We start from the raw sequence: 27,692 nt of genomic DNA, 5'->3' as shown, positions 1-27,692 counted from the left end.
TTCATTTTGTAGCTACGTTAAACGTTGATGCTTCCAACGCAGCTTCCAACGTGGAGGGAGATCAAATATTTACTCTATTATTTGGCTCCTTTGCAAACAGGGAAAATGGGCGAACGTTCATTGGTTCTGCCACGGTGGCGATGTTTAACTTGAAATAGGTGAGGATCATTAAAACAAAATTAATGCGTTTGTTGCTTTTTAGGTTCAAATGAAAGTAGATTATTTCGCTTCGGTTCGATTTGATATTTACATAACTAAAAGAAGTATATATGTGATCTCCAATATGCTCCTCATTATTTAAATTTAATATGAAGACAGGATATTTCCCCAAAGAACACTCCAAGACCGGCTTAAAATTAGACACATTTGGCAATTTTCGAGTTTATTGTAGCTAATATTATTAGGAGACGAGGGCTAATAATGAATACCAAGATGAAAAAAATGGCATATCCTTGGTGGACAATATTGGGGATAGCTGATATGCATCTGGATAACTACACTGACAAAAATGGGTATGTGATTGGATTACAATATTGGAAAAGGCACAATATAATAGGTTAACAATATTGGAATGAAATGTTGGATCATTTAATACCTATATCAGAAATCGTGGTATAGTACTGGATACCAATATCAGAAATCCCGGGAGATCATTCAATATCAGAGTTAAAATTCTTTGTGTATCATTGGAGTCCAATATCAGAAATCCCGGGAGATCATTCAATATCAGTGTTAAAATTCTTTGCGTATCATTGGATTCCTATATCGGAAATCGTGGCATAATACTGGATACCAATATTGAAAATCCCGGGATATCATCCCGGGATCAATGTTGAAAAAACTTTGCGTATCATTGGATACGAATTTCAGAAACCTTGAAATATTATTAGAAACTACTATTTGAAATCACGACGTAATATTGTTAAAGACGCGCCCCTACGTGCGATGCGTTGTAGCGCACGAACGTTGCGTGTTTTCACTACGGGAAGCGAGACCGCTGTTGCGGGGGTGCGCTCTGATAAAAAACCGAAACCTAGAAAACCTGTCCAAATTAAGCGGTTCTGCTTCGGGATGCCATAGAACGCTAGGTGCTGGATATATTATTGTAATGTGACTCCATATGTTGAGTTCTGATGATGCCGACAGCGTTCTAATTGAAACCGAGGGCTGAAATTTAATAATTACAATAGATAATTACTCAAAAATATTCAGTCACCTGGTTATTCTGAACTATATTAATTTCCCTAAATGGGTTCCGGGGCAGAAACCAGAAAGACATGAAGTTGTTAGTTTTGTGTGCTGCGTAATCTAACAACAAAAAAAGAATTTGCCTGAGTTAAGTTGAACACCTTGTACATTTTAAATATCAGTTTTTCAAGAAAAAAGGCCTCTTGATGTTTTAATATGCCATATTATTTACAATGTTACAATAAACACACATCAACTAAGCGCGGGCTTACAGTGATTTTCATTTTTTTTAATAACAGGTCGAACCCCTGCTAGCTAAAGAACTGCAGCAACGATTGTCCTCGAAATACACGCGGAGCCAGAAGATTACCTGTGGTCAATTCCTATTCCGTATTGGGTGTACGCGTTGTTCTTGCTGGCCAAACGTAGAAACCACCGCAACACAAGTTTTGTACTGTCAAGAAAGGTGCCCATGTCATTGCTGTAAAAGTAGTCCAAGATAATGATGTCGCAAACCCCATCCTCGGGCCCCACGGTCGACGTGGAAGTGTATATTCCAAAAGTACATAGAATCGTCTTGTTCGGCAGTGTCCCTGCGAGACAAAATGAAGTGTTAGGAACCGAAGTGAACGATTGGAACATTTTAAAATCTGGAAGAAGCAGCACGCCAGAGAAAAGAATAACTTAGCCCAAGTTGTGCAGTCTTTGGCATAGAGTTCATATAGTGATCTACTGAGAAAGGTGCCATGAATTGTCACCACTTCTGAACGTCAGGACATAGGCGTGGGCACCCGTGATCCCATCGGTTGTGAACTTGAAAGCTCTCTACTAATCGTTTTCTTTACCTTAATTTTGTACTCACTTGAATGAGAACATTGGCTTTGTGCGTCGTGTCAAATGAAATACAGTAGACAAGCACTCATGCGACTTCATGTCGTCGCCGAAAGAAACGAACACTTGTAAAACCCGGTTTATATGGTGCGATTTTTTAAATTTATTTATTCGATTTCGCAGCAGCGGTTTTGAGCACCGTAGCCTCCACCACGCTCTTTTTGCTGCTCACGCCACGCCGTGACTGCGAAATCTCAAATAAAATCGCACCGTGCGAATCGGGCTTGTCCTATCGGCTGTTCTATTTTTCCGCCCTTCGCTATTTCTTCGTTTTCCTTCACCTGGTCTTAGGGGCCTGACGTGGCCTTCATAAAGTTTTACTCCAAAGCGTCAGTTAGTGTCAAGGTACTTTTTTTTGGGCTTTTGTCTGGCTCATTACATAATTGACAGATTGCCAAATATCAGCCAAGCATGCTACGCATCAAGCGAACAAAAAGCAGGGATGCCTACTTCTTAAGCTTGTTTGGAAATATAGGATCTGAATACCAAATCTCTGGTGAAAAAATATCATGTCTTGGTTATGCCATAATTCTGAGAGTCTTTCAGAGGCTAAACAGCTTTTGTACATGGAAGGCTATAAATTCAGCGTCAAATTCGCCTGAAGTTGATTCACAATATTTTGCAAGGCAATCACCTCCACTCATTCTTTGACGTCACATACGTTAGGGCTTGGCAAACTATCTTTTCCAGCATGGTGCGCGCCGCTTTCAACAACGTTTTCGCTGAGGGACGCCGGCTTCTCGAAGTGAACCGGGCTTATACGTCTCATGGGCGTTCCAGTATAGGCTCTTGTGCGCGGTAGTTTCTCTGCTACGGTGTGAGAATTCAGCGATCGTCCCGTAGTCCAACTTAGTCGTCGTGGACGTGCTGAGTGCAATGGTTGGACGATCGCGTAAGCCTCGCTCGATGGAAGGGATGAAAGCCGTGTCGATAGATGACCTTAATTCGTTTAGCGTCACTCTTGAGGCACGACGTGGGAAATAGCGTGAAACTGTTCAAAAAGGGGGTAGAAGCTGAGCTAGTTGGTGGTACATATTACAACGGTTAAACCAGCTGAACTACGAAATTAGGGAGAAAGGAGTAAAGACAGGTGATCGCTGGACTACCAACTATTTAATAAAGATTCTTCGTTTTCCTCTCATTGTCTACTGGCGTTGTGGCTACCTTCTCTTCTTCCTACTTGATTTTTCTGTTCCATCTCGGTACTGGTTTTCCGGAGGAATCTTTTTTCGCCTTCCTGTAGCGCAATAGATAGTGTACTAACGCAATTTTCTTCTTTATCTTCTATGGCCAAGGCCTCAAGTATTTCACGGGCGAGCTGGTCTTTGTGGTGAGCTAATATGGTACCCAGGTCGAGCTTGGCCTCGCACGTGCATGCTCGACAATGAGCGGCTAAATGCCCCGGCCCTGTTAGGGCTCTTATGTTTGCTGCATGCTCACGTGCTCGATCGTTCACGCACCTTCCCGTTTGTCCAATATACACACGCCCACATGACAGTGGTATGTTATACACTACTCCCTTTTCGCATTGGACGTACTTATTCTTATGTTTGGTGTTGCAAGTGCCGGTGTTGTTGGCCTCCCCTAGATTGACGTTCCGGCACATGGCATATCCCTTGTTTGGTGCCGAGCACACTACTTTGACGCCCTGCCTTGTGGCGATCTTTTTCAATCTATGTGTGACTCCATGAATATACGGAACCACCGCGAAAGGTGATCTAGGAACCTTTTTCCGTGTGTTAGAGTCATTCTTTTGGCTGGATCTCTTGATGTTTTGGCAAAGTTTTTCACATATGGAGGCTAAGAAGGGTCTCGGATACCCGGCCTCATGGAGTCTGGAGATCTGGAGATCTCAACCTTCTGAAACCGGAGGCCTTATGCCTTTGTATTGCAACTTCCATCTGCCAAGCAAGACTGATCTCTCGGAGCATACAAAAGAAGATCCTCCTGGTTGAAGTCCAATCCTTCTTTGGAGGGGTAAAACCATCCCAGGGGCACGCTCAAAGAGTGTCCAAGATCCTCAGATCCGAAAAATGGCGGCAAGTCCGCCTCCTCACCGATGTTCTGCGAGCCAGGTGTCCTACCTACAACTGGTTTTCCAACCACATCGCAATGACCAGGTACACGACGGAGAACCTATGGATTCAAAGTTTCCTCCCGATTTGGCGTCACCTCTTAGCAGCACATCGACTAGCCAAGGAACCTGAGAGGAAGCATCCGATCCAGGTGATCGGCAATGTAGAGATTTCCACAACAGCAAGACAGGTGCTGGAAAAAGGGCCTAAGTTCGCCATCGCTCCCAAGCTCGAGAGGGTGGACAACGTTGCTCTCGTAAGGAAGATAGCCGCCAAGGCCCCCCAAGAGAAAGGCCCTCAAATCATAGATGAGGGCATCTAAGCCTTTGAAAACCTAAAACACCAGGGCAAGGCAAAGGTGAGCTTCAGATCTACCATTCAAGAGTTACGAAGCAAAGACCTGAAACTGTGCGTCTCGGATAAAGAAGGAGGTTTTGTGGTTCTGGATTCAAACATCTATGAAGAAAAGGCCCAACAAGCGATCAATAAGAATTTCATAAAAGTAGAAAATAAAAGGGCAAAAGCAGCAAAAAGAACCATCATTGACCTGTTCGACCAAAATCAAGCCAGCCTTTGCACCAAGATCAAATGAGCGGCAAATGACCAGCTTTCGGTGTTTTTCTCCGCCAAAACTCACAAAGAAGGCATTCCTTTTCGGGCCATAGTCTCCGAAAGGACAACGTGGCAAGCATGCGTTTCAAGGTTTTTGGCACAACATCTCTCAAAAATACACATAGAAGATCCATTCCGGATCCCCAACTCAGAGCAAGTAATATCTTATCTTGAAGAAAAAGGAAATAGTATAGTCTCGGGGTTTTCCTTGGATGTACAGGACATGTACTACTCCATCCCTCAAGCAAGGCTGTTGCACGTCCTCAGAAATACCATTGAAAATGAAGGCCTTGCGAAATTCCAAAATGGAGCGGGTGTTAGCGTTGACACCTTCTTGGAGATTTTAAGGGTTTACCTCTCCGCAACGGTAGTGACTTACCAAGATCAGCACTTTGTCCAGAAGAGTGGAGTGTGCATCGGGACAAAAGTGGCACCATATTTGTGCGACGTCTTTTTAGGCGCCTGTGGGGTTGCTATACAACAAGGTATGAAAGACCCACGAGTTGCAGCTATTTTTCGGTATGTTGATGACTTTCTTATTTTATGTACCACCCCAGTTGATGAAACATCAGACGGATGCCTTAACACCACTCTTAGGGATTTTCATACAAATTGCATGGGCCTCACCTTTACATACGAGCTTCCCGCTGATAAGTCTATCAGGTTTCTGGATTTGGCCTTAGACTTCCAAAAGGAACACGTTTGTTGGAGGTACGAAACGCGATCGGGGAAAGGGTTCCTTCCCTTTGACTCAGAACATTCGAAAAATGTGAAGCAAGGGGTCGCCACCTCAGCTCTCACAGCTAGCCTCAGAAAAACATGTTCACATCAGATGGGACGAAGCTTCAAGACCCAAATCTCCAGACTCCATGAGGCCGGGTATCCGAGACCCTTCTTAGCCTCCATATGTGAAAAACTTTGCCAAAACATCAAGAGATCCAGCCAAAAGAATGACTCTAACACAAAGGAAAAAGGTTCCTGGATCACCTTTCGCGGTGGTTCCGTATATTCATGGAGTCACACATAGATTGAAAAAGATCGCCACAAGGCAGGGCGTCAAAGTAGTGTGCTCGGCACCAAACAAGGGATATGCCATGTGCCGGAAGGTCAATCTAGGGGAGGCCAACAACACCGGCACTTGCAACACCAAACATAAGAATAAGTACGTCCAATGCGAAAAGGGAGTAGTGTATAACATACCACTGTCATGTGGGCGTGTGTATATTGGACAAACGGGAAGGTGCGTGAACGATCGAGCACGTGAGCATGCAGCAAACATAAGAGCCCTAACAGGGCCGGGGCATTTAGCCGCTCATTGTCGAGCATGCACGTGCGAGGCCAAGCTCGACCTGGGTACCATATTAGCTCACCACAAAGACCAGCTCGCCCGTGAAATACTTGAGGCCTTGGCCATAGAAGATAAAGAAGAAAATTGCGTTAGTACACCATCTATTGCGCTACAGGAAAGCGAAAAGATTCCTCCGGAAAACCAGTATCCGAGATGGAACAGAAAAATCAAGTAGGAAGAAGAGAAGGTAGCCACAACGCCAGTAGACAATGAGAGGAAAACGAAGAATCTTTATTAAATAGTTGGTATTCCAGCGATCACCTGTCTTTACTCCTTTCTCCCTAATTTCGTAGTTCAGCTGGTTTAACCGTTGTAATATGTTCAAAAAGGTTTGAATGTTATTCCATTGCGCCACTCTGGTGATATTGAGACAAACCCGGGCCCCCATAGGGGTGGGGGGATGATCTTCTGGCAAAAGTGTACGCTACTGTTCAAAACCTTCAGGCAGGGCAAGACACAATTTTGGGTGTAATCGAAAAATTAAAAGAAAATAAAAGAAGACATTTGTATACAAAACTTTGAACTGCGTGTTCTTCAAGTAGAAAATACAACAGCGGCCGATCGTGAGACTTACATTTCTTATCAAGTATAGTATATTTTATTATATTTAAACCGAAATATGCTGACTCTGAGGCTCAATCGCTGAGGTTATTTTTTTTTCTTGTTTTGTTTTGTTTTCCGAAATAAATGACAACGAAAATGAAACATGAAAGCAGTCAAAGGACCACGTACGCAAGCTCTGCTCAGATAAGCTGGTGGTGGAAATCCACTCATGAGAAATAAAAAGGACCTACCATCTAAGCCTATTTAGGTTGATATAAAACGACCAATGAATATAAAATTTTGTTAATTCAAACAAACAAGTGGAGTTTTATTGTCGGCGTATAAGCTTAAAAAATATCGGCATAGCTATGAGTGAGGATCTTTCTGTCCTTGTTCGTTTTGCTCGAACAAGCTTTTTAGGTTTTGGCACAGTGCAAACTTATTAAAACAAGCTGTGATGCGACAAGCTGATCAGAGGTTGCTGAGTATACGTCTATGATTCTGCATCAAATCAGGTCAAGCTGCACTATCTGCTTGACGAACCAGTCCAGTCTAATGTAAATACCGCGGTTCTAACTTCACGAATCCTGCTCAAAATACTTAATATTCATGCAAGAACTACTATTAATAATACCGAAGATTCGGAACATACGGTCTTCGTTCATATCCCAGATGTAAATATATTAGCATAAATATTTTTGAGCTCTAATGTATTAGATCATAAAGTCTTTCCTGCCGGGTATATTATTATACACTAAGACCTTTTGTGTAGGAGTTGAGGGGTTTCCATTTTATTAAAACACAACTTACTATGCAAAAATTTTGATGAGCAAACATCAACCAAAAAAGAATTTGGTGCAAGATTAAGTTTGACTAAATATCTCTTGCAGGGCGTGCTGCTTACAGACCTCCAGCAAGGCATGTTTGTTTCTTAGAAGATATAACAATTTATAGGTTGACTTATGCACGTAGTAATGACAACATTGTTTTGGCGGGAGATTTTAATGTTCCTCATATAGACTCAAACATATTTTCTGCGATATCTACTGATCGTGACAGTGCTAAGTGTTTATTACATATCGCATTTTTATTTGACATAAAACAACGTGTTCTATTACCCACATGAATTCAAGGCTTTTTTTTTTTTGCATATTGGTCTTCTCTGCTCTCTGCTGTCACTATTATCATGCTAAATATATACCAATTGTTTCAGAGAAGGCTTTCCTTCCAATATGGCGGTTGAGGATAAAACAAGAAACACTTATCCGTACCAAACCGCCAGCCACCGCGGAAGCCAGCGGTTACAAGAAACATACTAATTAGCCAAATAATTAACTACCGAATTTGGGGGTTTTACGTTTCATTCAAATCAAGGACATCTGGCACGCCCCAGCCGAAGACTGAGGATTAATATTGACCACCTGGGGATCTTTTGACGTGCATCCGAAAGCTCGGTTACACGGCGCCTTCTCCGCAACCGCGCCAGATTGTGGGCACCTCGGCCGGGATTCTGACCCGCCTCCTGTTGATCCGTCAGCGGGCACTTTGCCTCAGAGCCACCGAGGCGGCCACCGTTTTTATTAATGTAAAAAAACATGCCTACATTCAAAACTTGCTGAGTGTCATCGCAAACCCCAGAATCAGTCAAGGTTATCAAGACTATAGAAAACATGCGAAGTGCAGGGGAGCGGTAAACTTTTCACAAGTGCAACAGGAACATGGCTGGCCTTTCGGAAAAGCGGAAGATGAGAATATCACTTGCGTTTTCGGGTAGGCAAGCGGAATAATCTAGGATATTCCACTATCACCAAAAACGCCTTACAATATTGTGTAATGTCTAGAGCACCACGGGTCAATCGTTCTGAATTACCTCGAGTCACTGAGCATTTTTTTTTTGTTCAAATATAGAAAATTAAACTTAAAGCATATTTAGAGTCTACATATAGTTTCCAGTTATTTTGTTTTGTTTGAGTATAGGCGCTTTCAGCATCTGTATAAATTACCGCGAGCTCAGTATGTGGAAAAGTTGTAACTGTTCAACGCAACAGTCAGAGGGGCATGGAGAGCATTTCGGCGCAAAATTACTAGATCAAAATTCGTTGACAAGCTTCCTAGAACGCAAAGCGCTTTGTTGTGGCTCGTGAGCTCGGTTGGGTTTTTTACACTATTAGCCGCCATATGGACAGACGTGATGGAGCCACTGGAACCTTGGATGCTCATTAAGCTGGTTCACACAGTGCCGCTTTATTAGGTTTTCTTACCTTACGTATAAGTCAGGATATTTATTTGAACCGGAAGCCACGCTTACTACGAAGCACAGATATCCCGGTAACATGTACGTAATATTTAGTAACGTAATTTAACGTAACAAAAGGGGCTTGCGTGAACCAACCAGACTGTGCCTGCTGTGGGAATTTATTCTATTGGCGACGTGCGCGATCGAAGCGTCGCTGTGGTCGGCCTGCCACAATTTGCCCAATGCTGGCTATGACGTCAGCAAAGTATTTCTCCTCGACAGAAAGAAGATTAATGTAAGAACCTAAATTTTGACGCTGGTGGCAGTGTTGGTATCAAAGCGCTACAATTTCAAGCTTCCAGCATGCTTTTTGGAAACGCCATCGAAGTTGTTGTTTGTAAGGTAATGACATCACAAGAGGGAAACATAGGAAGGCTCCACCATAACGCGATAGCGTTATCGGGCCCCGTTCTCGTCGCCTTCTCCCTTTGTTTCTCATCTTCTTCCTCCCAATGAGTAGGAAGTGCAACGAAAAAAGCCCAACATCACAAAAGAGCGAAGATGGCCCAGTGACGACAAACAGATTTTCACGCAAGCAGCGGTCCCTAAAGCCGCTGGAGCCGTCTGTGGCCACCCTGCGAGCGTCGTAACCCTTACCGAAAAGGAGCAAGAGGTTAAGACAGGAGCCGACGAGGTGACGGACATTACCATGACCAACGCTGGTACCCAGGCTGTCAAAAGGTCAAGGGAAACTGATCAAGACCCGGCAGGAACCCTCAAGGGATTAAGTGAAGCTGAACCGCCATCGAAAACGACTCCAGGACGATCCCTTCGTTTGCCACAGAAGGCGAGGACGAAGCCCCCCTTAGACCAAGGAGGAAAGGGAGCACCGGTACTGTGATACGCATAGCCTGCGCTTGTGAGGATACCTTCGCTTGCAGTGTCCTTCTTGTGGTGCAACGGAGATGTCACAGCTTGTTGACTCAGTCAAATTTGGAACTCTGAACGTTCGTGGCATGTCTACGAGTCGTAAACAGTACCAGGTACGAAGAGTTCTCGAAGACAATAATCTGGACATCTTCGCAGTCCAAGAAACTAAAGTAGAAAGTGAGGAGGACACAGCGAGGCTAGTGCAGCCCTTTCAGGCCACGTTTGATATCTGTGTTAGTCACGCTAACGGCTTGTCGGGGGGGGGGGGGGGGTGTTTATTATTCATCAGAAGAGCGCTGAATGCTAAGGATTACGTAATAACTGCAGATAGTTTCGGTAGGCTTATTGTATGCGATTTCGTAATTTTTGATAAGCCTTGGAGGGTCATTTGCGTTTATTCTCCTAATCAGGTCAAAGAAAGGAAAAAATTCTTTGAGTGTCTACATAACTTTTTAAACTGTGCCCGAGAAATAGTATTGTTAGGGGATTTCAATTGTGTCTGCGAGGAAAGCGACAGATCAACGAAGGCAAAACATAGCGACTCCAGCGCGTTGTTTCTGAGCACTATGGTTCATGAATACTCTCTCCTTGATGTTGCTACTTTTCAAAAAAAGAAGGAGACGCTCAGATATACGCATTTTTGTTCGTCCAGTCACGCTAGACTTGACAGGGCTTACGTGTCAGCCGAGCTTTTAACTGGGACGGACGAGTACAAGGTTCTGCCGATAATTTTCAGCGATCACGCACTGGTGACGTTCACTTTGGGCGAAGCTAGAAGAAAAACTAATCGCTTCAGTTGGGGTTTGTGGAAATTTAATTCTAAGCTACTTGACGACGAAGTTTTTATTAACATGCTAGAAGCGTTGTTGGGGAAAATGTCCAGTGGGCATTTTATTAACTCAGCTGAGGCATGGGAGGAAACAAAGCAAGAAATCAAGCTAGCAGCTCTAGAAAGATCCCACACTCTAAAATATTTAAGGGACAAAGAAGAGAACCTACTTCGTGCAGATTTAAAGAGACTCCTTAAGTTAGAATCTGAATATCCCGGTATATATATAAACGATATTAAAACTACCAAAAATAGTTTATCCGCAATAGGAACTGAGAAGTATAGAGGAGCGGTACTCAGAGCGCGTGCTGAAAAATATCTCCTCGGAGAACAACCGACGAAAAGAGCGCTTAGTAGAGAAAAGCACTACGCGAGTAAGAAGAGAGTCTGTGAAATTGAGTATCGCGGCTCGTTAAGTTCGAAAGACGAAGTGATAGAGCAAGCATTTGTCGAGTACTACAGTCAGCTTTTTCAGTGTGACGCAAAGCCGAATCGGGGTCACCTTGATAACGCCTTCTTGCATCTGATTCCGAGATTAGGTGAAGACACCACTGCTTGGCTTGAGCAGCCAATTGAACTTAGCGAAATCGAAGCAGCTATAGACGAACTACAGTCCGGAAAATCACGCGGTCCGGACGGGCTGAATGCTACTGTGTATAAAAAGTATAAGAACGTTCTAGCACAAAAGCTTCATAAAGTAATATTGGAAGCGTTCTAAAAAAAAAACATTGCCACCTTCTTTCCTTAATAGTCACACAGTCCTCATTCCAAAAGTTTCCGACGACGAAAAACTTAGGAATGTCAAAAACTACAGGCCGATTGCTTTAAGCAATGTAGATTATAAAATTTTTATGAAAGTGCTTGCTCGTAGACTTCAAGCTGTGATACACAACGTCATAGGAGATCACCAAACATGCGGGATTAAAGGGCGGACAATTTTTACAAACATTCACTGTGCGCGCAGTATTCTCGAGTGTTGTGACATGGATCAAGGCCAAGTAGCCATGTTACAAATAGATTTAGAGAAGGCATTTGATCGCGTACATCATGATGTTTTGTTTGATTTACTGGACCGCGTTGGGGTTGGCGAAGTTATTCTAGCTGGTGTACGAATGGCATATAGTGGGTGCACCACGCAACTGATTGTGAATGGTCGCCTTACCCAACCCATCCCAGTTTTGTCATCTGTAAGGCAGGGATGTCCCCTTTCACCTCTATTATTTAACATATATTTAGAGCCTTTCTGTCGTCGGATAATTGAAAATAGAGATATACAAGGTTTTAGGTTGCACAGCAAAGAAGTCAAACTGCTGGCTTATGCGGACGATGTGGCTGTATTTTGTAACGACAAAAAGAGCATATCAGAGGCCGTGTGTGTGATTAAAAGTTTCTGTGAAGCAACCGGGGCTTCTGTAAATTGGGCGAAATGTGTTGGATTTTGGCACGGGTCATGGGCAACGAGGCCCCATCAATTCGAAAACATTAGCTTCATGCTCACCCCTGTCCCCTATCTTGGAGTGCCTCTTCAGCATTATAAAACAAACAATACGTATTGGTCATCAGTCATCAATGAAACCCGGGGAAAAGCGCAGAAATGGGTAGGAAGTGACTTATCCATTTTTACTCGGGCCACGGTGTGTAACGTGTTTTTAATTGCCAAAATCTGGTATGTCCTTCAAGTAATCAGTTGTTCCCGCATCAACATTCAGAAGCTACATCGTGTTTTTGCCGTATTTATATGGCAGTCTGGATGGGAAAGAGTAAGCCGCGATAACCTTTTTTGTCGTGTCACCAAAGGCCGACTTTCCTTGTCACAGCTTTTCCTTAAGCAAGTGGTTTCGAGATTCATGTTTCTACGGGATCAAGCCGACCCTTTTCTGCGTACTGTGATACAAACCTGTTTGGCGGAGCAAATACCTTCTTTTGTCGTCTCGTCATTTAAACGCAGTGCGTGCCATCTCAGCCCTTACCTGAGTGAAGTAGTTAGCGCATTTCAGTTTTTGTCTGTGCGTTTTTCTTTAGAATATCTTTCTGGTGTCGCGCGGAAGCGTCTATCGGGGGATTTATACGATGTTCTTTTTCCTGTACCTTTGTACCGTAACAGATTCTGTGAACGCCGTGAGCGTGACGTTCTTAGCCGCGTCAAGAAAATGTACGTTCCGCCGACAGTTAAAACCTTTTTCTTTAAGCTCCATACTAATACTCTTCCTGTGAAGACATGGCTTAAAGATAAAGGGATCTTTGTTCCTTGGGGAGTTCATTGCTTTCTGTGCCAAAAACCGGAAACGATTGAGCACGTCTTTCTAGAGTGTTGGGACGCCCTGCTCTTTTGGGATGTCTTGCAGAGGACCATAAAAAAAGATCTTCCCATCACCCCGGACGGTATTCGGTTCTTAAATACAGAAGTTCAGACTGACGATACGATTCCTTTAGATACAGTCATGCTCATTGGCCTCCACAGCATCTGGAAAAGTCGTATGGCTGTAAGACATGCTGACGTGAATGTAGGACCTGTGCGAAAATATTTCGTGCAAACTGTGTGTGAGTTAACAGCTGTCTACAAAGCCAAGATTCCTCCCCCTGAGTGGTTACCTGTCTTCGAGGAACTGAAGGCCTTAAAAGACTTTTAAACTAACGACCATCTCAAGCCTTGGTATAGGCTGGGCGCTTTTCCTTTAAAAAAAAAAATGTTTCTGTTGTATGTCATTGTGTTACAAACTTTTACTGTGGCAATAAAAAAAAAAAAAAAAAAAAAAAAGCGAAGATGGCCCAGTTCTTAGCGTGCCTGGTTGGCAAACTGAAGGGTCGTTGGTTCGAATCTCGCCAAATATGCTTACATTTCTTTTTTAGGGGTAATGAAATACTTTATCATGTGAAATCATTTGAGACATTCGACGACCTTTAATTAGCGTTGCATGTCATGTTTTTCAATCGCTTTCATACCACGCGTGACGTCACGTTTCACGTAAGCATTGTGTTTTTTTCTTAAATTCCCGTGCGAGGTCAGGTGGCTGTTACTTAATGACCTTATTGACCAATCAAGATTTTTCCCGTCACAACGCCGCTGACACCGGCTTTTCTGCGACACGATGTCCTTAGCGCTATCGCGTTAAAACATCGAGCCGCTATTAATTTTTTTTGTTTCGTTGGTAAACTTAAAAGTTGCGCAAATGCTTGCACAAAAAGAGCGTCGTTCAAAGAAGGTCCTTCTTTTATGCCCGTAGAGGCGTTGACGCTGCTGACACCCGAAACGCTATTCTCCCGCACCGGCTCGCCGGCAGGCAGCATCGAAATACCGTTTTTGAACGCCACTGTCTCATGAAGCTTATCCACTGCTAGATCTAATACTCTGGTTTCAGTAGCGCTCTTAAGGCTCATTAGGCCAACGACCGCTGACCCAATCGAGATCGGCAGGGATTCATACAGCGGCGCAAACTGACGTTGAGAATCTAACAATTGTTGAGTTTAACTGAGCTGGCGCATCTCAGTTTACTGATGGGGGTTGACCCCAAAAGAGCTAGAGATGGCGGCGTCCGGCAAATCGCCACCCATGATCAGTGCCATTAAAGCACTTACTCTTGCAGAAGATTGGGGGAGGTATCTGAAAAATATCGTAAGAGCAAATATTTTCGCAAGAGGTATGATACGGGGCCAGAGCTGCCACTAGAGCGAACACTGCACGTTGCGGACGCCAAGGTTCGTCTACGGCGGCCATTGTGATGGCAGTGCGGATAAGCCGTTTAGTATGCCTCTCGTTTGAATTCGTTCGAAATGTTCTTATTATCGTCTCTTTACTTTAAAAACAAAAAAAAATGTGTTTCTTTTTTATTTTTTAAGCGTTTTTAATGGTTGAAAAGTATTCATATAATTCATATGCATCACTAAAAAAAAAGAAAGGTAATGTGATATCAGTGTTGGTTTCGTTTCAGTTTCAAGGTTGTCCCTTGAAGCTCATTTCAACTCAGGCTCTTTAGCCTTTGCACCGCGTAACACCGGACAACGTAGTTGAACTCAATGACTGTTGGAAGTTCCCAATGATCGTTGGCTTAATGTCAGCTGAGAGCGCTAGTGTAACTAGGGTATATGAACTAGGGTTTGGCGTGACACGTCCAACTGTCGTTCGCCAAAATGGTCATCTCGACGGCTCTCAAATCCTTTAAAACTGTGCGTGCTGCAACGTCATCTGGCGTCCTCTTTTTCACCTCTCAAGTACCGCAGCGGACGATACGATACATCGAAGCCGATTGAATGCCGTACGAGTGGCACGTGACCTTCGGTTTGGGGCACAGAAACGAGCAAAGGCTTGTAGTCACGTGACTGCTTCAGAACGCTGGATCGGCTGGAATGGCTAGTAGCGGTTTTTGCGCTCCACAAGGACAGCGGAACGGAGTTATAGTAGGTGGCACCTCACTTTTCATCTTAAACGGCATTAGTTCCAATTATTGAAATGTCATTCATCGCACGATTGGAGGCATGGCAGTCGAATATATACACTGATTCAAGAAAGTGGCATATGGCTCGGATACGTACAAGGAAGACGCGTTGTTGAAGTATTCGCCGTGGTCGTTGTTGTAGGCTCTGCCATTGTTGTTTTAGGCCTTGCCGTAGTCCTTGCTGTCGTTTTTGTCCTTGTCGTTGTTGCAGTGGTTGCCCTTGTCACTGAAGTTAGTTTTGTTCCATTATTCGAAGCGCTTGTGAATTCAAGGGAACCATCTTTAATCGTGGTGTCGATTTCCTTGATGCCTGTCATGCGGGGGGAGTTTGAACGGGATCACTACTACACTCAAGGCTGCTCGACCCTTTATTTTTCATCTTAGTTATTCTGTGCTCCGTGTTGAACAAAACATAAGGTAAAAGCAGTTTTTTTACATTCTTTATCTAGAAAACAAAGCATGTCTTGTGACTCTTAGAGACGTAGTCCCAAAACGCCCATGAATGTGATTAAACAAAAAGAAAACAGGTGAAAGGTTTAGAGGGAAACAACCAAACATTTTCTGTAATTTTTGAGAATTCTAGTGTAAACACCACCTTTAGATGACTAGTGGCGTTTAAGCGGCGTTCAAGCAACGCTGCACGTACACAGGGAAACAAAATTTTAGCAACCTCGTTTATGTGTGAGCCTCATAACCAGTCAACGAAGTTAATTTTTCATCAGAAGAAAACTCCACTGCGGAGTCATAAAACCGTTGTACGCAAACTGTGAGGATATCTTTTCCCTTATTTTGATCGGAACTATCGTGAACTCTGTTAGCTGTAACATGCCGGCGGCGGCCGACCCGTACCTCCACGCCGCACAGCAGTCGACGTCCAAAACTCCGCTCATGCGCTGCGGGGCGGACTCGCTCTTCCCGCCTGCAAGCACACCCTCGCTTTTGTCGTCTGCCAGGCTTAGAGCAAACGACGCCACAGCGTTTGCCATTGTTCGCTGAACACGGTTTGGTGTCCACTGAACCGCCGTGTAAGAGGCGCCCACGGTTTTATGGGCGCCTCTTACGCGGTGGATGATTCCATGACTCACGGAAATACCTTCTCCGGGCTGAGGATAATCATCGCCACAAATTGTACATATAATGGTAGATAAATTTGTTTGCTTTTGTACCTCGGACAAACTTGTAGTCAGCGGTTTATTTCTGTATTGCAACTGCTGCGCTCCTGCTGGTCCGCGAACACGTATTGCTAAAGCATGCGTTGCACACGTCTATTTCTAAGTAAACAAAACATAAATAGAGAACACGTACACATGGTTTAAGCCACAATAACCCTGAAATCTGCCCCAATAAAGATCGCCTATGTAGAATGAGTTTAAGACCTCTTCGCTATGTCGAGGGTACCAGAGGAGCAGAGACGGCTGTTAGTCAATCAGTGTCTGAAAGAGGCGCCCACGGAATCGTGTTCAGCGAAGATTTGCAAGCGGTGAGGCGTCGTCTGCTCTGCTCCTAGCAGACGACAATGCAAAGGTGTGCTCGGAGGCATAAAGAGCGAGTCCCCCAAACGGCGCATGCGCGGAATTGCTGACGGTGCATGCTGTGCAGCGATGGGGCTACGGGCGGCCGCCGCTTGTCTGTTACAGCTAACAGAGTTCAGGATCATAATGCATGTTACAAAAAGCATTGTGTTAAGTAGGCGCGTGGAATTGTATTAAATTCCGCGTTCTTAACGTGCTATTTTGTTTTGGTATACACATTGAACGCCCAATCTTTCTGAGGACTGGATATTATGCGGAAAGCGTAATGCACCCATAGAACTAGAAAATACCTTACAGGCTGACAAGGACAGCGTAAAGAATGCACATGTTCAGAGCAGACGATGCAAAAGCGTATAGAATCATGCAATATCATAATTATATCATAAGTTATATTAATTACGGAGGCATGGTGGTGAAGGGGAAAGCAAGTCAATACTATAATATTACGATAGTAAGAGCCTGCGGCAGTAGGGGTTCGAATTCAGTCAAGCTGAGAGCGGCAGAGTTCTGGGATGCTGCTCAGGCGTGGTATTAAAGCTGGCGCGTGACCAAAACATTTAACATTTTCGATCTTTTTGCAAGGTCACAATCAGACAAAAACTTGGTGAGGAAATCTCAGCCACGAACCAATAGCAATAAAGGTTTTGATGTTAATGCAATTAATGCTATGATTCAGCGAGCAGTCTAACTTGGTGAGGAAATCTCAGCCACGAACCAATAGCAATAAAGGTTTTGGTGTTAATGCAATTAATGCTATGATTCAGCGAGCAGGACAAGAATAACGATAAGGATCCCTGGGGAAGGAGAACAAGTGGGACAAAAGACAAGCACAAATCTCTAAACATGGCTAAGAAACTGGTGCGCTACTGAAAAAATCCGCTTGGCCTTGGTATTCAACCAAGGACCTCTTCATTTGCAGTAGAATGTTCTATCAACTAAGCAATCTAGGTGTTATGTTTTCTTATTGCATAGGTTAGGCAACAAGGGGAACAAACTAAAAGCGTTCTTTCTTGTTTTGTTCTTAAAACAAGAGCTTCTTGTTGAGCTAAAAGGATTTAGATGTCAATCGAGCAAGCACCAGTCTTAAGCCAACAAGGGTGAACGAATCGGAAGCGCTTGTGCTTAATGTTTCTTCATTCGCTGGTCATTGGCAGCTGGTGCACAGCAAAACACTACTTAAGAATTGCCAGAGAAACGTGGATTGTTAATGGTAGCAAACATAAAATAGAAGACGATCTCAAATTCACCCTGCGCTTTATCTCATTTTGCTGCGGTGGTGGATTTACAGCAGGCGGCAACTTTTTGTTCCGATTTGTTAGTAGGCGACGTGCGGGATTTTCTTGTCTTAGTTTCGACTGCGAATTACAATTCTTAGCAGACGAACCGCATTCTTCGCTCATGTTCGGAGAAGAACCGTCTACAAATGCTATATTCGCTCATTCCGCGAAGGTCGAACTACATCTCTTTTTCGATTTAGTGGTGACCAAAACGGGACCCATGGTGACCTTCAGCGCTTGCAGCTGGTTTTCTAATGAGGATGGGTGGCACTCCAAGTAAACGTAACCTCGTGACATTATGGACTGCATCGTAACGCAACAATAGCTAGCGCGGCAGATGTATAAAGTCCCTACTTCGCACGACAGCCATCAGCTGGTGAAACGGGCGGAATAAAGCTCCTCCCCTTTCAATAAAGATTTACATGACATAGTCGACGTCACCTCAAGCAGCGTGACACACCTACCCCATCAGGCAAAGTATTTCAAAATATCCAAAGCTCTACAAAACAAAAAAGTAACAAAATATAATGCACGCATAATGCTCGCACAACACCTCTTGCGCCCCCAGAGGGGTTACTGCACTCACTACGACAAGTTTTTTTTTTTTTTCAGCGTCCTTTGACCTAAAATAATTTGCCCCAGCTTTATTAGGCACACGAGCCAAGGCTGCCGCTGCTCCTTTTTTCCTGCTCGCTTACTTTGCCCGTTCATTATACTCAGAGTTTGTCCCTTTCAAGAGTGTCAAAGAGGTAATATCCCATGCTCCAATAGGAAGTGGACGTAAACCTTGCGTTGCGGAAGCAGGAATCATATGCTGAAATTGGTGCCTTTTCCCAATTGATCATGGCCAAAGGGGCCCCAACCTGTATTCGTGTAATTATCACAATGCGGGCTTGATCCGCAATAGCAAATGATCTTCTGAGAAGCGGAAACAGTTTGTGTAATTTCAGTCAGTGATTCAGCTGAGAAAACACACTCTTTCCTCCTATCTGGCAACCGCTTGCTCGATCTCCGAGAGTCGCGCTTCCTATACTACCAGATAGTTTGTCTTATAGCTTTGTTTCGGATCTCCACTTACCGGAAATCAAAATGAGGAATAGACCAGCTCCCGCTGCTGCAATGAGGAACATGACGATGGCCGCTTCAATAATTCTTTTATAGGTCCTGTCACAAGAAAAACAAAATAATTTGTAAAGCTCGTTTATCTTGACACTGACCGTGATACCCGAAATGTGTATGCCGGTCGCCTACTAACACATCACAAAAATATATGCCACGTGATGGCAATCACATGAAGTGGTCCCGTCACGTGACATAAATTTTCCCCCTAAATGTATGTTTAAGTGGACTTTCGTTACATCACTTACCTACTACATTTAGCGTAAAAACGAACGTCAGGTGACTTGAGGTCCGAAGACCTGAAATCTTCTGGCTTCGATAGCCCTCGATAGCCTCGTATGTTTCCCTAATAAAGGGTCTTCGCCAATATCATTCAAATGTTCGCCGCGATGGACGTCCATCACTACAGCTAGTTAGACCTTGTCCCATAGAGCAGTGCTATTGACAACCCATCTGCTGATGAGGCATACTACTGCTGGCTTGATGTCATGGACGTCATAGCAAAAGAATTTTTTCCACCCAAGCTAACAAGGACACAATATGCACATCCATGAATCTCCCCTGACATTTCGGTTCCCTAAAAAGCGCTCTCTTTCGCGAAGCCCAGAGAGCAAAAGGTCCACAAAAGGCTTCCATGCTTACCCTGTCGAGAAAAACAGGTGCAAAAATCCTCAAATCTATAATATACACCTGTCAGAGTGTACAGCTGGAAACTGTTACTGAAAAAGCGATCGCCTTCCCAAAGTCATTATGGACCCGTGTAATACACCAAAGAAAGGCCAGCTCCCTTTCCGAGTTCGCGGAGAACGGTCACCATATCAGTGCTTCCCAGGCGCTCCCAAATTTTTTTTGTAGCCCCGCTTCCTCTCTGTGCGCAGCATCCAACCCTGTTCTCTCCAGTCCTTTCCCTCCTGACTCCGAATCTAACACTGAGATCATGATAACCCTAACTGTCATACCTGGTGATATTGCTGAGGCCATCAAGTTGCATTAATGCAAACCAGTGACGAAGACCAGACTCTGCCCATCTCATGCTGCTTTATGTTGGTGAAACAAGATTGGCTCCAGTTATGACTGTCATGTTTGGTAACTTCATTGCCGCTGGTTTATTTCCGTGGCACTGGGCAATTGCCCTTGCTGCCCCTGTACACAAAGGTCATGGCGTAACTACGTCATCTGTGACGCCGGACAATCCTATATATTACATATCTAGTATATGCAGTACTATAGAGCGTATGCTCAGCAGACGTGTCATGGAGCATTTTGAGTTAAAGAGTTTCTTACCCTTCTCCAGTACGGTTTGGAAGGTGTGGACTAAAACTTTAATATTTTTAAATTGTTGTTGCCCACATTTTGCAATTAGTTTGACAACTTGGTTTCCAGTGAACTCGTCTAACTTTAATAGGGTGAGCCATGACGTTCCCCTTTGCAAGCTGCGGAACCTTAACATAAGGGGCCAGTGCCATGTTTTCACATATAAAACTGCGCAGCTATGACGTTCACTACCAAACACCTAGCGGCCAGCGACCTGGAAAACAACGTCCTCATTGCATTTCATACTTTACTACTGTAAGCGCGTAGGGCTGTGATTCTGTTGTGTTTGTGTGTTCATTGCCCATCACGACAGCTTTCTTTAGCTGGGTTTAGTAGGCCTTCTGGCATGGTTCTCTGGGCCTCCTTCTACACCCTAACACTCCTGGGTTGAAAAAAAAAATCAAGAACATCGAGAGTTGGTCACGTGACTGCAATTTCCTCTTACAAGGCTCAGTGGTAAAATTGACACGTGAAATTATTTTCTCGCCGAACTTACTGGGGAAATTCACGTCCGATTTCTTCATGCCGATACTTTGTGACGATTTTTCGTGACGGCTTAATCATAAAAATTGGCTGCCAAAACGTATTACCTATTAAAAATGCCGATCGTTAAGTTCCTCTGTTATTTGGTTTCTTTTCCTAGCACAGAGAGGAAATCACGTTACGTAGGAAATATCAATGTAAGAGCGTTCGAACAAGCAAGCTCGAAGTTTTAATCAGGAGCCAGTACAGATCGCTCCTTGCAGACTCTGACGAAAGCACCGAGAAAAAAAAAAAAAAGAAGCAAACATTGGTCCGCTTAATATGAAAGACAAAGAAGCACTTTGAAAGTATTTCTAAAATGTAATCCAGCGGAGATTTCGTGTCCGCACCGGTTTTGCTTCAATTTTTTTAAGACACCGTTGCGTACCAGCCTTAAATAAATTACTTAGAGAAAGGTAGATGTGAAAAATTCGGGTGAAAAGTACGAAGCGCGCTTCCAAGCCCGAGCTTGGGAGAGGGAGAAAGGCAGACGTTACTAATGTTACGGCGTCAGCGACGAACTGTATACCGATTGCCCATTAATTGTTTTTTGAAACAGTTAGCGGAATACGGAACCTAGCCAGTTATCCGCGAGATGCCGGTGCGCTCGCGATTCCAGCAGTGGAAGATGATTTTTCATCTTGGGAGGAGGGTTGGTTCCGTGGCCAATTTAGTGCGGGCAATAAGGTAAAACAGAGAGCTATTGTCCCGTAACGCGCGGCCAATACTGTGACCGCTTTTTTTTCTATTTTAATAGAACTTACGCAAGTAGCTATTTAATAGAAATCAATCACGATGTTTTAAAGGAGGAACGGAGTTAAATAATTATACCGCCGTTGAAATTAAAATGAAAATCAAAAGGAAGAAATTCTAAAAACTGGAAAAGTAGTCAGATGTATTTCAATATATGAGCAACGCAAGACGACAGTCTATGAACGAAATGCCAATACGAACGCTGACGGTCGCAAATTGTTGACGATTACTACTAGACGGCGTTGACGCCTTCAAGCGGCAACGCTCGCACAACAGCACCCTTGGACACGAGTGAACTATATAGTCGTCACGAGCGTGATATGTAATCCGCTTCTCGCTGGCCGACTTTGAAACAATGGGTAAAGAGCTCGAACCACGCCACTGCGTTTTGGTACCCCTTTAACAGCCCTGCTTGATGGGTGAATGAAACGTTTAACGACCAATTCTCCAGGTGATCGAAAAAAGTACAAAGAAGCGCGAGATCTGCTGAAATCTTTGAATATTTTTGTTAACCAACCTACCTTCTACAAGACCATAATTAAATGGCCCCTCCGTTCGAAAGTAAAACCATAATGAATGACTGGTATCACTTTAGTGGCACGAAATATGACCACAGCCGAAATATTAGGCCAACTTGAAGCCGCGTACTCTACTAAAATTGACTTCAAAGGCCGACGATCACACACGAGATTCTGCAAGGCAGAAGATCCTCCTCACCTTGGGGAAGGATGAATTAGGCAATGGTGGACAGGGTAGAATATGGGAGAGGAGGGATCGAGGGAAAAGTGGAAAGCGCGAACTGGTCGTCGGCCTTCAGAAATGAGACCATCTGCTCTTTAGGAGGTGGAAAGCGGGTTTGCTTTTAGTCCAGGATTACTGGTGCAACACCCCTGTGACGTCACGTCGCAGTGAAGTGGCGGTTGATTCGTTCTGTCGCGTAAAGCCACACCACGATGACGTCACGTAGCGGCCGCGTGGCTTATGATTACAGTTGCCATCCCAGAAAATTATGGTTTTGGGTTTGCCGTCGACGCCCGAAACCAAACTTTGTGCCTATATATATATATATACCTTGAAGTTCAGGGATACTGCCTTAGCCGAAAACATTCGTAATACCACATCCAAAAATATTGACCGGAGTCGCCCTTCAGATTGTACAGCCGAAGGCCCTTGTTAAATGTTAAACTTTTCTGTCCGTGCAGCATTAATGCTTTCTAGCACTGGTTACATAAGCAAGCTGGACAGGCTTGCAAAGACGGAGCGGCCGGATGTCGCCTGGGGAACAAGCGGCAGTTTATGTTTGTAAACAGTAAGAGGGTCTATAGTCCTGGAATCATTCGCTCAGGGGCACTTTCCACGTCTTTCTTCATCAGTCACTAGAGGGCCGCCATTATTACGGCAGAATCCATTCCTATGACGATGATAGGTACAAAGTGGGCAGAGTGAATTTCGGAAAGGGACTTTAACGATTTAGCTTGCCGGAATGCCCTGCCAGCGGTATCGATACTCTAAGGACAGCAATAAGGACAGGATTGACAAGGGTTTCCATAGCAGTTATATTTCATTTTTTTAAAATAATGTTTGCACTTGCACGTCTGTCGCGCATAGCGACGGCACCATACGGATAAACACGCAAATGTTTTGTCCTGAGAACTGCTCAAAAAGCAATCATCAAGGCAAAACATCCCTCCCGCTTGTTGCTTCCCCGACGGAGGGCGGCTAAGCTTGTTTTATTTTAAATAAATATAAAATATTTTATTATTTTGTTTATTAAAGGCTATGAATGACCTTACCAGTTCTTTGTTTTTGTTTTTCCTTTCACTTCCTCTTTAATAAAAGAACTCATCGCGTCGCCGTTCTCGCTGGATCCAAAATCTCCTCACAAAAAAAAAAAAAAAAAAAAAAAAAAAAAAACGTGACAGTTAGAAGGGACGCGCGGTGCGCACGGGGTGGTTTTGTATGTCGTTCTGGTGCTCTTAGTAATCTGGTTGTTTGCTGAGTTTTTGCTCCCCATACAAAATTGAAACTGTTAAAAAAGTTATTTGAATATTAATACTTACCCTTGCCATTCCGTCTACAATGCCAAGTCAGGCACAATGTTTTTCGAAATACGTAGCCAAGTAGTTTTAAATACCAATGATGGACGCTAAGCCTCAGTTTTCGGATTTTTTGTTGTTTTTGTTTTCAATGAAAGATTATTGAAAATATGATATCACAGTATCGAATGTTTCTGATTTATTTGAAGGAGGTCTAAAGTAGTTTCATGTCGCTATAGTTACGGTCAGATCACGTAAAATATTTTCAGTACGACGATATATCGCAATATATATTTCTATTATGTATGGAGTACGTACCCGTAACGCGACACTTAACTCATTACAACGTGCGGCGAGCACTCGGCTCTATTTCAAAATTTTCTATTTTAAGATATGTTGCTTTATGCATGCTTATGTGTGGGTGATATAAAACGAAGTAAGCGCTTGAACACACCTTACTTTACATCTTAATTTTTGAATTCTTTGACGCTCTTTGTTATTGCTTGAAGACTTGTGACAATTTTTATTGTTATCCCAGTAAACCGCGAAATTTATTAACCCTCTATAGTCGGTTGCAAGCTAAGAAAAAACCGGAAATGCCTCTCAGAAGAAAATGTAATCCTACGCCGAGAAGCGCCAGCCAATCGTTTTCATGACGTCACAATTCCGTGCACCAATCGCGATCCTTTTGAAAAAAAAAAAAAAAAAAAAGCTCAACATGGCTGCTGGCCTTAGCAACGCGACGCTAGTTTCTCGTGACAATTATTCTGCTTTTTTGCACCGTGTTTTACGTGCCCGAGGTTACGCCACGAAATCTTAATGGTATCGGCTTGCGTTTGCAGCAGTTTTTGCGCGACAACGTGAGAATCCAGCGACGCTACCGCCAACGAAAATTTCGAAGCGGGCGCGAGGCTTAGCACTGCTGAGAGGTGAGAAGACGGTATGTTAGACAGTATCTTGGACAGAAAATGAATTGGGAAAACGGTACATTGGACATTACTTTCTTTCTTTACTAAACAGCTATTTCGTTGACAAAAACGTATCCTAACATATTTAAATGTCCTGAATGAATTAAATAAATATTGTAGTAGTTTAAGACACGTTTCCTGAAGGAAGAAAAAGCAACGTTGCTAGCGAACTACTTTCTCGACGGCGGACGCACTTCAGATGGGCGCATTGCGCTTGTGGGTGGAGCTAAAAGATTGTTCTCAGGTTGCATCCGACTATAGTTATTTCTCAGAGAATATGGAGCACGTGAAAAGATAACTGCATGCATCATATAAATATTTATTAGCTAAGTGTGACAAGCGGTAGGTCAGTAGGTGGCTATCATGTTTCTTTATGTTTTATCTGTGCAGTGTTTAATGCAACACCTTTAATGTAATTATAATAACATTGAAATTGAATGCAGTGTTTTGGCCTTTTCCGCCAATCTTTTATGACAGAGTGTACTAACTGGGTAGCCTGTTGAAACAGATTCAATTTCCAGGTTCCGCCTTAACTTCAAGATTACAATAGGATTAACGATGATGATTGACCTCCTGGACAAGTCTGCGAAGAGTGCCACCCTGCTTAACCAAGCTGGTGGAAAACGCGACCCTGCTCAGTCAGGCTCAGCACATTTCATAAGCCGATACAACACTGATCATCAAATAGTAGTTTTCTGTGGGTGCCTGCACTCACATCCAGTTTAATGAAAGTAGCACAAAAGGACAACTATTGCATATCGTATTGCGTGCACGTTCCATGCGTGCGAAGAAATGAGAAGCGAACCTACATGAACCCAGATAATCTCGAGCCACTGACTTTCAGGTCAAATTCTAGGAAAACCCAGCAACGAGTGAAACCGATGAAATGGGACCCATTCAATATGGCGGCGCACGAATTAACGAACTCGTCACACGCCCAAACAAAATGGCGCCATCGAACTGTTTTGGTGCGCCGCCATCTAGACATTAGTGCCGCCCCCATGCTTCAGGGAATTCGATTGGAGCTGCGGTCGCCCCTTTCGCGTCCTATGGGCGGTACAGGAATTACCGCTTTACTTACTACACACTTAAGCTTGAATTTGTGCTAGTCGACTTACTTTTCAGCTAGAAACAGAAAAAGGTGTATTCAATTTCAGATGCTTCTTGGACTCTATCTAGCGTTAAGGAAAAAAACATTGAAACTGTACATACTATCTTTCTCTGTCAAACCTGGCACGACCGTGGTTCCGACGTCTGTGTATTCGGAGCCTGGGAACGAAGAAAAAATTAATTTATCCATAACCTCTTCGCAATATCAGTGACGCGTCGTAAACAAAAGTTTAGTATGATGGCGTGAGATGCTGGCATGAAGATAAACTAACAAATTAAAAGAAAGTGAACCAACTTTCCACGTTGAGAAGCTATCTGGTTCGTTGGGGCATAGACATGACAACTTTACCCTTGCGGATAAAGCTTTCGTAAACAACCGGCGTCACATCAGCGTTATTTTTGTCGTTTCTAGGGAAGCAGGACTACAGCTATAAAATCGAGTTTCTAAGAAACAGCAATATTAAAGTATTGTCATGTCAGGAGGACCTAGGCACATATAAAACGAATGAAATTCACTTTTTCGTATACAAAAATGTTTACTTTAAGATAACACATTTCTGACCAGCAGCGTTATTGTAAATCCTGCGAAGTGTCGAATGGCATACAGGCACAAAAATGCAAAACGAAGCCTTTTCAGCTCGATAAATAGCGCCAAAATTAGAACCGAGGGAGGTCTAGTAGGGTGTTACTATATTTTGTTTACTGCAACTCTGAGAGGCATCAGGACCTGTATACCACTAACGGCGTGCTGTAAGTGAGCATTAATTGAGTGAAGTATCAGTTTTTGAATGCTTTATATAACATTTAAAGTAAAGGAAGAAAGCCCTTTTGTGGTTTGTTTTTGGGAAGTAGTTGAACTGATTTCCTTTAGAAGTTGTTATATTTCCGAGAAGCAGTTATATGCTTACAGTTGTTATTATATAGTTTCTTGATACCTCAAAGCATGGCTCTACTTGGGGACAACGTTTCTGGGCAACGAATTCAAAGCAGTCGTTAACCCTGCCCTCGTGCGTCTTGAACACTGATTAGAGTTGTGCTCGAACAGTCATCGTTATTTGAGAATCTCCAGAAAAAGGTAACCCCGAGGATTGTTTTCTTTAAAGCGGTCTTGTATACTACTGAGGAGTGAAATAGACTGCATCAAAAATGTATTATTGACAAATTTTCAATTATGATGTCTGAAGCCGAAATTAATTTTCCGGCTTGCTTTTGATGGGTGGTGTTTTTATATTCCAGGTTTTTTATATGGCCTTTTATATTCCAGTTGTTTGAGAGATTAGATTATCCTCATATACAAGTGATCTTTATCACCTCTTCATATACTAGTTTTATACTCATTTTCTTTGATTGTTTGCTTTCGTTATATTCCGCTGGTGTTTTCCGAATCCATCTTTGTAAAACCCACGCACAGCTACAATACCTCACGGCTATGAAGGTTACTTTGTAAATAATGTTCTGACTAATTACAATTAAGTGTTTTAAACCACAAGAAATTTCACTTTTGATGCTATGAATACAATCACATCAATCATTTGTCGGTAATCTGTTATGGCAAGAAACCTGATTTGTGCAATTAAATACGTATGTCAGTGCACTCCCGATATTGATTGCTTTAATGATGGGCGACATATTTTTGATACCACATTACGTGCATTTCTCATGAACATCCCACCTGACATAGCAAATATAGGAAGAGATAAACATCTAAACAAAAGCTCGAAATATTTATTTCAAACAGTTGTACCGCCGACTCGTATCGACCCTTGGATTACTCTCCTTTAATAGTGCTCCCCACTAAAACTTGCTTGAAATGAACCAAAAAAATGCAGCCAGGAATTTGTACACAAGCTTCGGCTGGAAATAATTCAGGAGTGAAGTATGAAAACCAAAGATCTTGCTAGTAGAAAACAAAAAATACTCAGGCACTGTAAACAACTCAGAATAAAAATTTATTTTCATTTAAAAAAAATGGTAGA

At 43.3% G+C, this 27,692-nt stretch overlaps 1 protein-coding gene across 1 annotated transcript in view; it reads right to left on the bottom strand.

Annotated features, from left to right (window-relative positions):
* The window catches only part of LOC121833168, a 70,402-nt gene extending 49,939 nt beyond the window's left edge, over positions 1-20,463 (bottom strand). The window contains exons 1-2 of the mRNA XM_042286281.1: positions 20,298-20,463; positions 1,559-1,781 (exon numbers count right to left, since the gene is read on the bottom strand). Coding sequence (XP_042142215.1) covers positions 1,559-1,781; positions 20,298-20,463 — 389 coding nt within the window. The remainder of the gene's footprint in view (positions 1-1,558; positions 1,782-20,297) is intronic.
* Positions 20,464-27,692: the final 7,229 nt, after the last annotated feature.

The sequence above is a fragment of the Ixodes scapularis genome, unplaced genomic scaffold (assembly GCF_016920785.2).
Source record: "Ixodes scapularis isolate PalLabHiFi unplaced genomic scaffold, ASM1692078v2 PGA_scaffold7__128_contigs__length_106722199, whole genome shotgun sequence".
Taxonomy (NCBI): domain Eukaryota; kingdom Metazoa; phylum Arthropoda; class Arachnida; order Ixodida; family Ixodidae; genus Ixodes; species Ixodes scapularis.
The sequence above is the reverse complement of the archived record's forward strand: the minus strand, read 5'-3'. Positions and strand labels throughout refer to the sequence as shown.